The following is a 9,817-nucleotide window of genomic DNA, read 5'->3' on the forward strand; positions in this document are numbered from 1 at the left end:
CTTTCTTTCTTTCTTTCTTTCTTTCTTTCTTTCTTTCTTTCTTTCTTTCTCTCTTTCTTTTGTTTTTTCTTAAACTCTGCTTAATTTTTTACCTTGCTTTTTACTTGGGGTACTTGATTTTTAATTGTTCAGTTTCTTAGTTCTTTATATATTCTAGATTCTAATCCTCTGTCTGATGTGTAGTTGCTGAATAAAATTTACAGTTGTAATGAATATTTTGCTTCAATAATATCATCCTTTGCATACTGAAGTTGTTCAGTTTCATGAGGTCACATTTGTTATTTGTTTCTTTGTGCCTGTGCTCTTGATCTTCTGCTCAGAAAGTCCTTCCCTGTGCCAATGAGTTCAGTGCTATATCTAATTTTCTCTTCTGTCAAATTCAGGAGTTATCCAGATTTATGTTGATGTCCTCAATCCACTTGGAGTTGAGGTTTGTGCAGGGTAATAAGTATGGATATATTTGCATTCTTCGATATTCAGCCACCAAGTATGACTACCACCATTTGTTGAAGATGCTGTCCTTTTCCCAGTGTATTTCTGGCTTCTTCATTTAAAAAAAAATCAGGTGTCTCTATATGTGTGTGGATTTATAGATGTTTCTTCATTTCAACTCCATTGATCAACAGGTCTGATTTGTGCCAATACTGTGATATCTTTATTATTACAGCTCTGTAGTACCATTCAGTATCTAGGACATTGATACCTCAGCAGTACTTTTATCACTGAGAATTGGTTTTGCTTTTACAATTTAGATATGAGTGTTTCAATCTGAATAACCACATAGGTTAGGTGGCAAATAAAGAATCAGTGTGGAAGACAGGTCTTCCAAGGAAGGGGATAGAGAATTTAGCATTATAAAGAGATATAGAAGGAACTAGAATGAGAGGATTAAATTCGGGGGGGGGGGATGGGAAGAACAGGTAAAAGAAGGAATATAGGGAAGAATAACTAACATAAAGGTCTTATAAAAAACCACACTACTGTAGAAGCTTCTGTCACGCTTACTGTCTGATGCTCAGGGTACTGCAAGGTACTATGTATATCACTGGAGGAGTAATATAATCATATCACTATTTACAAACCTTGAAAGCTACAGCAGTGAGTATCCTGCAGGATAGGCTGTTACAAAGTGCCACAGATATTATGGGGGTAACCAACCACTCTTTAAATTTAAGGCCCACTCCTTGAGGTGGAACTCAGACCTGAAACTGCTAATGAGGCAGGCCAAAAACTTGACCCTAGATAAGTCATGGGACTAAGGAGAAATCTAACACTAATATTCAGCTGAATGAATGAATGAATGAATGAATGAATGAATGAATGAAAGGATTCCTAATGACATTCTGCTCTACCTATAAATCAGTGCCTCGTTCAGTCCTCATCAGAAGATCTCCTTTTAGTAGATGATACTAACACAGAGACTCACAACTGGACAGTGTGTGAATGTGGGACATTCTCGAACACTCATTCCTAAATGTATGTCTTCATCAGAGCCCATTCCTCAAGGTTCAGGGACCTATTCAGAAGAGGAAACAGAAATATTCTAAGACTAAAACGTAATCCATGGCTCCAAGGAAGCAGGGTCTTCCAGACCACAGGCCTGCCTGATGCACATAGGAACTCACAGACCATGGCAGCACACACAAGCCATGCACCATTTCAAACCAGAACAATCCCAACTCTGAGAAGAGAAATTATACACAAAGTCCTACCACCAAGAAGCTATTTGCAATTGATACCTGCTGGATAAGGGAAAATGGGTTTTCTTCTTTAGAGTGGCAATGGGTACATCACCCACTGGCCAGGACAGGCTGCATGCATGCCCAGGACTAGCTAGTCATACCAAAATTGACCACATGGTTTTGAGTGTTCTTTTTGTTTTACTTTATTTGTGTATTTTTTGTCTTAATGATCTTGTTTGTTTGTTTCGATTTTCCTGTTTTTAATATAAAGTAAGACGGAACATGAAATTATGGAGAAGTAGAGAGTTGAGAAATATATAGAAAGTGCTGAAGGAGGGGAAATAATTTAATCAAAATACATAAAGAAAAATGAAAATAAAAACAAAAAAATATGAGTTTTTTCCAATGAGGATGTGACAAAGTACAAAGAATTTTTGCAGACATTAACAGAGACAAAGAATTCTGTGGACTCGCAGATTCAACGAGTGAAATGTTTGCTTTCCATCACCATAAAAATCCAGGATCATTAAAGAAAGTATGTTACTAAATCCTGAAAGACCTCCCTAACATAAAGAGGGGAGCATTAAAGAAAGTGTGTTACTAAATTCTGAAGAGCCTTGCTAACTGAATGGCCTAGTCCCTCACTTTCTCCTTCCCTGACTCATTAATTCACACTTGCTCTGTGTTGCTCTCATAAAATGTAGATTCCAGGGTCTACTGAACAACAGCCTGAAGACTTAAAACTCCACAGCTTTCCAAACTAAATATAGCGAAGAAGAACATTTTGTCAAAATATTAAAATCTATCACTGAATTTCTTCAGTCATGTTATTTTTGCCAAAATAACCACCAGAGAAGAATAAACACCCTATTTGATAATTATAATCTAGAAAAATTCTAGATTTTGCCAGTTTCTTGGAAGTAAGTTCTTGTTGTTCTCATTGGTTGATGTGGAACATATGGTATATCTATGACATAGTGTATAACCCAATACCAAAGTTCCATGAATAAAGAGAAGACTTTAGCATGATGCCCTCAGGAATACACACACACACACACACACACACATGCAATAGGTCAAAGAATCATTTACTTAAATATAATTAACATGAAACTAGCTGAAAGCATGTAATACAGAGTGTTTTTTTTAGCATGTGAGAAGCCCTAGTTCCAATCCCTAGCAGTTTATTATTATATTGTTACAATTATTGTTGTTGTAAAATGTAAAAAAAAAAGATAAAGTCAAGGAAATCATTAATTTATTGTGAGTCAGCCAGGGCTTTAGAAACAACATTTAATGTCCTAGGTATTTAAAGCAGAGTTGAGTTAAAGTAGGGATTTACTATATGGGAAAGGGAACTCTACAGACACTAAGGAGATTGGTGCACCATAGTGACTAGCTATGAGAGGGAGCCACTACTGACTCCGTAGTGGTCATAGATGGCTGTGGTCATAAAAGGAAGCTGCTTCTCACAGCCTGGAATCTTAGGGGAGAGAAAATGGAGAAATATCCTGGCCAATCACTCCATCACCATCTCCCCATTTTCCCACTAACATCAGACAAGGAAGGCAAAGAGACAAATCCTGAGGGATCACACCCTCTCCTTCCCACGGAGAAGAGCAGACGGTAGACAAGGCCATGAATGACTGGCATACACCATTAAAAATTTTTGATAAATTTTTAAAGCCTATTAATTCTTACTCCACAGAGCAATTTAGTCATTAAAAATATATTTAAAATAAGCTCATGAATAGGCTTATATGCAAAAAAAAATCACACAACCAAGAAAAAATTTGAATTATTCTGAAATAATTAGATTGGCCAAAAACAACTATCTAGAAATATTTAAAAGCGCTCTATTGTTCTATAATTAATAAATTGCTATTAGCTGATGTGCCTTGTAGCATACCTGGCAATGGAACAGTTCTGAACATTGCCACACATGACACCGCACATGACACATTGCCACACGTAACACCATACATGGCACATCACCACACATGACACCACACGTGACACTTTGCCACACTTGACAGTACACATGACACATCACTACTCATGACACATCACCACACATGACATACCACCACTTTTCAGTTCTATGCTAGGGACTCATTTTCCCAGGCTGACTCATTATGATAATCCATTATCATTTCTGCCCTGGTTTTATTCTGCTGCTTAAAACAATGACCAAAAACAACTCGGGAGAAGAAAAGATTTATTTGGCTTACAGGTTGTAGTCTATCAATGAGAGAAATCAGGGTAAGGATTCCATGAAGAAACCTAGAGACAGACGAAGCACAGACCAAGGAGTGCTGCTTACTGATTTGTTTCTTGTTTCCTCTGGCTCGCTCAGCTGCCTTCCTTATACACTCTAAGCCCACCTGCCTCACTATGGCACTGCCTGATGTGGACTGGGCCCACTCATATCAATTAACAATGAAGTAAAATGCCCCACAAACATCCCTACAGGCCAATGTGATAGGGGCAATTACCTCATGGCGTCCCTCTTCACAGGTAGCTTAAGTCAACAATTAAACGCAAGTATGACTCCTTCCTTCCTTAAGAGCTGTGGAATTATGTTTTTAAGAACTCTACCAAATCAGCACATAAGCATTTAAATAATATCTTAATGTTATAAATTGAAGGTCTCTTTGCTGATGAACAGTTTACTAGGAGAACATGGTGCTTTGGTATACAGGAGGGACTCAGCTTACAAGGAGACATCCCAATGGTCTTCCCTCAGGGTATCTAATTGACTTCTATTTATTGGTGATTCCACTTCCTCATACATAAATCATTTATTGTAACCAACAGCATGCATTTCAATCTAGATTACTTAATGTAGAATAAAAACAGCAAATGTGTTGGCCTACAGGAATAAATACTCAAGGCACTATTTCTAAATCTATTGGCAAGACTATGTGGTTCCAGCAGAAACATCCTCTGTGGAAACATGTACTCTAGTGCATGTGCGTCACCTGCCCTTCTCCCCCAAAGCCACATAGCATGTTACCCAGTAACTGACACTCAAGTCCAGTGTATAGAATGGCTAGCTGTGTTCATTTTGCTAAAGTAACAGAATGTATCACCTGTAAGGAAGACTTTCCTTTCTTTCTTTACTTCCTTCCTTTCTTCCTTTCTTCCTCCCTCCCTCCCTCCCTCCCTCCTTCCTTTCATTCCTTCCTTCCTTCTTTCCTTTCTTCCTTCCTTCCGTTGATTAAAAGCATGACAAGCACAGAGTAAGTTATCTTGAATTAATATCTTGGAAGTGAATGTACAAACTCCATGCAGAATGGCGGAATGAATAAACAAGTTGTAAAAAAAAATGAGTTGAAAATGAAATGTGTTTAAGAATTGAGAACATGGGATGGAGAGATGGGTCAGTTGTTAAAGGCTAGGCTCACAAAAATATAAAAATTGTGCAGATGCTGGGCCTGGTGGCCCACTCCTTCTTAGCACTTGGGAGGGAGGCAGAGGCATGCAGATCTCTATGAGTTTGAGGCTAGCCTGTCTACAAAGTGAGTTCTAGGACAGGCAGTTCCCATGACAGAGAAACCCTGGAAAAACAATGAGCAAAACAAACACAGAATTGTGGAGTTGTAGGGAGGATACCAATTTTTGTGACTGTTTGTCTGTTTATCTTTGACCTGTTTACCCTGTTTACCCAACAGTATTTACCAGTAAAGTGAGACTAAAGTAATTGATTGGTGCTTTAGTTAACATTAAAAAGTCCTCTGATTTGTATGTAAATTTCAATAGTGTGCCTCAGCTCCTCAGGGTTGCTTAGTGTGCCTCAGTACCTCAGGGTTAGCAGCCCTGAGTCCTGAAGTTCTTGCTTTGACTGTTCTCTGCTTTGCTACAAGAAGACTCAATGGCTCAGATCTGCTATAAACCACAAAATGCAACATGACTGGAGAAAAAGCACACCTCCCCATTTACCAACCAACACGTTTTGTTAGGAATAGAATAATGTAGTTAAGTTTAGCACACATCAAATTCTACATTGAGACAAATCATGGAAATATGTTCTTTTTTTTTAAAAAAAAAAAGAGAAACAAATAAACTAGGGGGCATTCTAGAAATTCGTGTATTTTTGAAACACAAAGTTTATGTAAGAATTACTCTCTTTGAATACATGCATCAATAAATACTTTGCTCTGAAATGTACACATAGGTCTACTGAGTGGCTCAGTGGGTCCTTACAAAGCCCACCAACCTGAAAAGGCAGAGGTTAAGAGTTCAAGCCTTGGTGATTACCTGTAACTCACTGTACATCCTCTAGGTGAGCTAAACAGTGGTGACCATTTACAAGGTGACAGACAGCAGAAAATTGCAGGAGGGATTTCCTTTGTGTTACAGCTCCACTCAAGGGAAGATTTTGGTTGCTTGTTATTCTTTTCTTTGGAAAAAAAATAAAAAAGATTCCCTGGCACTTTGGAGACAGAACTGGATCAGCTGACCTTTGACCTTGTCCTTCATTAACAGTCAGGAGCACCTACATCACTAAGTGACATGCTTGCATTTCCTGGCTTTAGCACTCCAAGATACCTGCTAACAGTTATCTCACTATTCTCTATGAGATGCTTTAAGGAATGTGCTGAATTTAAAAATAAATAAAAGACAATAGATTATCATATTAACCTGTTAAGTGCTTTCTTAAGTATTCAATTCACACACTTTGATAAGAATGGGGCACATGTTTGTAGGGTAGAGTTTGCTTTTCTATTGAGTTACAGAATAGTATCAACAATAAATTGAAATATATATATATATATATATATATATGTGTATGTGTATGTGAATGTGTATGTGTATATGTATATGCATCTTGATGGATTTACTTTTAATGAAAGCATGTCCTCACAGTTGGCCGTCATCTGCTCTTCCCCAAGCCCACCTGTATCAGCCCGTGAGCAAAACCAATACCAGATGCTGGGGAAAGTCAGAGAACTGAGAGCAATGGTCAATATTTTAACGAACATGCACTCTCCTATAAATAAACGATAGATTGTCTCTAAAACCTGGGTGATCAAAAAGTTCAATAATTAGATAATTTCTATAGAATTATGAAATCGATGTAAAAAAAAGAGTAAAGCAGATAAAATTTGCTTCCACTGACAAAAACGGTATTTAAAATGTTTACAATTGCTTAATATCGTTGAGAAGTTTCGAGAGTTGAGAATTCTCTGAAATGCTATGAAGCCCAAGATATGCCTTACAAGGATGAGGTCTGAAGCCTATCAGCAAGCAAGAACCACACCAAACTCAGCACAGGAGGAATCCTCCCCACAAGCCTGGAGCTCTACACTGTCAGAGTGAAGGTCTCCTGGAAGCAGAACAGGCTCTGGATACTTCAATTGGCCATAACACTTATTAAATTGCTCATTAGGAAAGGAATTGCCAAGATAATATCACCATGATTCGGGCTAGGAACCAAGTCCTTCAGGCTGAAAATGCTGCTGCTTGCCACACTTTAGCCAATCGCTACTTCAAACACACACACATTTCAGTTTCTATCATTTGAGCTTGCATCGAAAGCTGCTGATGTTCAAACTTGCGAAGAAACTAATAACATGCATAAAGGTGGGGGCGTTTAATTCACTTCTGTTCGTTGATAAAGCACACCTCACCTTTGTCCAAAATGAAAAGTTATTATTCTTCTATACTGTAGCAGAAATACATTACTTTTGTGTTCTCAGACTCTTAACGAGAATAATATATTCTTAAAACAAGGTATTAACATGTTAGAATTGATCTCTGTAATTGGCCTCAAGAACAATTTAAAAAGCTTTAAGTCATGCCTCAAACTTACATCCTTAAATTTAAAACGTTGCCTGGTTCAACCATAAATAAGCATTCTTCCCCACCTTAGACATGCATGTATTATGCTGGCTCCGTGTAATCTGTACTCATAAGCAAACTACCACCCAGTGGAGAGAGTGAAGATCTTTCAGGGAGATTGGCAAAGCAAACCAGGTTGGGGAGGGGAGGGGCAGTGTATGTGGGTCTATGGGAAGTGAAGGAGCCAGGCAGGGCAGGGAGCCCTGTTTAGCTCTAAGCACGGCTGCCCATCAATTTATATCCCACGGGAAAGGACATCTTCCTCAGGCACACTTGGCAGTGTGGCTTCTGGGGAAAACAGGCTAGGGGGTCCTTTCACGATAAACGCTCTGTTCACACTCAGCTCAGTGAAAATAGGGGGAGACAAGCGGTAAAACTAAAGACAGAAGAGGAAGGGAAGTATGTGTGTGTGTGTGTGGGGGGTGCACGTGTGTGGTGAGTGTGGAGTGTGCATCCTTTACACACTGAGGGAGAATCTGAACGTGAAGCACTCCTTACAGGAGGGAAGTGCCGGTGTGTGAGAGAATGGGAGAGCTGAGAGGGAACGGCCTCATAAAAATAGAGATTTATGGGGTTTGAAAATGGTACTGGACCTTGAGTGTGGGTGTGACAGAAAAGTGCATGGAGAAGAAGCTGGAGACAGAGGAGGGTCTGGGTAGGGAAGACAAGGGCTATGGTGAGGAGCAGAAATTAGTGGAGAGGGAAAGCTGAAGAAACAGGGAGAACAAGGAATGACAGTAACTAAGGAGAGTGTAAAATAGTGGAAACAGAACAGAACAGGGGTAAACCAGAGACTGGAGGCAATGGGGGTGACTGAAGAGGGGATTGGCCAAATGGGATAGAGGAAAGAGGAAGAGGAAAACAAAGAAGGAAAACAGCTGCAAGAGAAAAAAAAAAGCTGAAAGGAATATTTGGATCTTACTCTTCAAGTGAGAGGGAAAATAAATGGAGCACAGAGCCAGCAGTTGAGAAAAGTCGCTTACGGAGTGAAGCAGAGACAAGCCCCGTAAACTTGTCAGACTCCTGGAGTACCGCTGGCAGCAGAGCGGAGACCCAGCTCCAAAGTGGCACCTGCCCCTCCTTCAAGCCCCACACTCACTAACCCCAGGCTGCCTAGAAAGCGCTTTTCTCTCTCGCCCTAATCCAGCCAGACTTCTGCCCCAGGGTCCGGGAAGCCGGGGAAGGGTCATGCGTGGCTAGCCTGAGGTGTGGTGTTTTTTGCTCCTGAGCAACAGCAGGATTCACGCTAGGTGTAAAGCCAGGTGCAGAGAGGGAAAAGGACAGAAAGACAGACTGAGGCAAGTGTGGAAAGGGCGCGCGGTCCCTACCTGAGCACTGCCGTGTCACCTTTCCTCACCAGCATGTTGTCCACGGCCGCCCAGGGAAAGTCCACGCTCTGCCCAGCCGGGAGGCAAGAGCACAGGCTCAGAAGCACCGCCGCCAGCCACTGGTTCGAGCAACAAGCGCCCTGCGCCAGGAGCACCATGTCCGTGCCTGCCAGGCTGCTCGCTCTCCGGCAGCGTCGGCTCCCACCCCCTGCTGCTGGCGAGGCTGCCCGATAACCAGGCGGCGCGCCACACGAGATTTTTTTCCTCTTTTCCGTTTTCTGAGTGGGTGGGTGGGTTTCTTCTCTTTCTCGCCCCCTCCCTAGTTGTCGGGCGTAGTTTCCCTCTTTCCCCGGCCTCGCCTCCTTTCTGCTCCTCTGCAGCTTGCCTTCCCTCCCTCCCCTCCCGCCCCCTGGCACCGCGCTCCACCTCCTTCGGGGCGCCCGGCCGCGTCCGGAGCGTGGCTAATCCCTGGCGGCCGCACACCGTCCTGCGAGGCGGCGAGCAGAGCGCGGGAGGCGGCACAGGCAGCGCGGGGCGCAGCAGCGGCCGGCGGCCCCCGGGCTCGCGCGCGTTGCCAAGCGGCCGTTTCCGTAGCAACCCCGCCCGGGGATGGAGGACCAGGCAGGGAGGGGGGCCGAGAAGCGAAAGAGATAGATCAAAAAGAGAGAAGGAGAGGGACGGGGAAGCTAGGGCGACCGAGGATATGCTGAGGTCTAGTCCGGCTTGGCAGAGCGAGCTAGAGAGCTTTGCAAGCCGCGGGGCTGGGAAGTCAGGGCATGGGGGGCCAGGCCTGTCCTCCGATGCTTTCAGCTCCCTGGGTCCCCGACTTTAAAGTGCTCAAGTTGGGGTCGGCGCCATCATGACGCCCGAGACTGTGAGTGAGTTGGCTTTTTTGTTGTTGTCTTGTTGTATGTTTTTTTTAAAAAAAAAAAAAAACCCTAATAGCACAGTTAATACAACTAG

General features: G+C 42.1%; 1 protein-coding gene and 1 long non-coding RNA gene across 3 annotated transcripts in view; one reads left to right on the forward strand and one right to left on the reverse strand.

The window, feature by feature from the left end:
• Negr1 (neuronal growth regulator 1) overlaps window positions 1-9,412 on the reverse strand; it is a 710,239-nt gene extending 700,827 nt beyond the window's left edge. For both annotated transcript variants that reach the window (XM_028777584.1, XM_028777586.1), the window contains exon 1: window positions 8,855-9,412. In XM_028777584.1, coding sequence (XP_028633417.1) covers window positions 8,855-9,012 — 158 coding nt within the window. In that variant the 5' untranslated portion in view covers window positions 9,013-9,412. The remainder of the gene's footprint in view (window positions 1-8,854) is intronic.
• Window positions 9,413-9,460: 48 nt separating this feature from the next.
• LOC114629539 overlaps window positions 9,461-9,817 on the forward strand; it is a 1,823-nt gene continuing 1,466 nt past the window's right edge. The window contains exon 1 of the long non-coding RNA XR_003712691.1: window positions 9,461-9,728. This is a non-coding gene — a long non-coding RNA (uncharacterized LOC114629539). The remainder of the gene's footprint in view (window positions 9,729-9,817) is intronic.

The sequence above is a fragment of the Grammomys surdaster genome, unplaced genomic scaffold, assembly GCF_004785775.1.
Source record: "Grammomys surdaster isolate TR1022 unplaced genomic scaffold, NIH_TR_1.0 311, whole genome shotgun sequence".
Classification (NCBI taxonomy): domain Eukaryota; kingdom Metazoa; phylum Chordata; class Mammalia; order Rodentia; family Muridae; genus Grammomys; species Grammomys surdaster.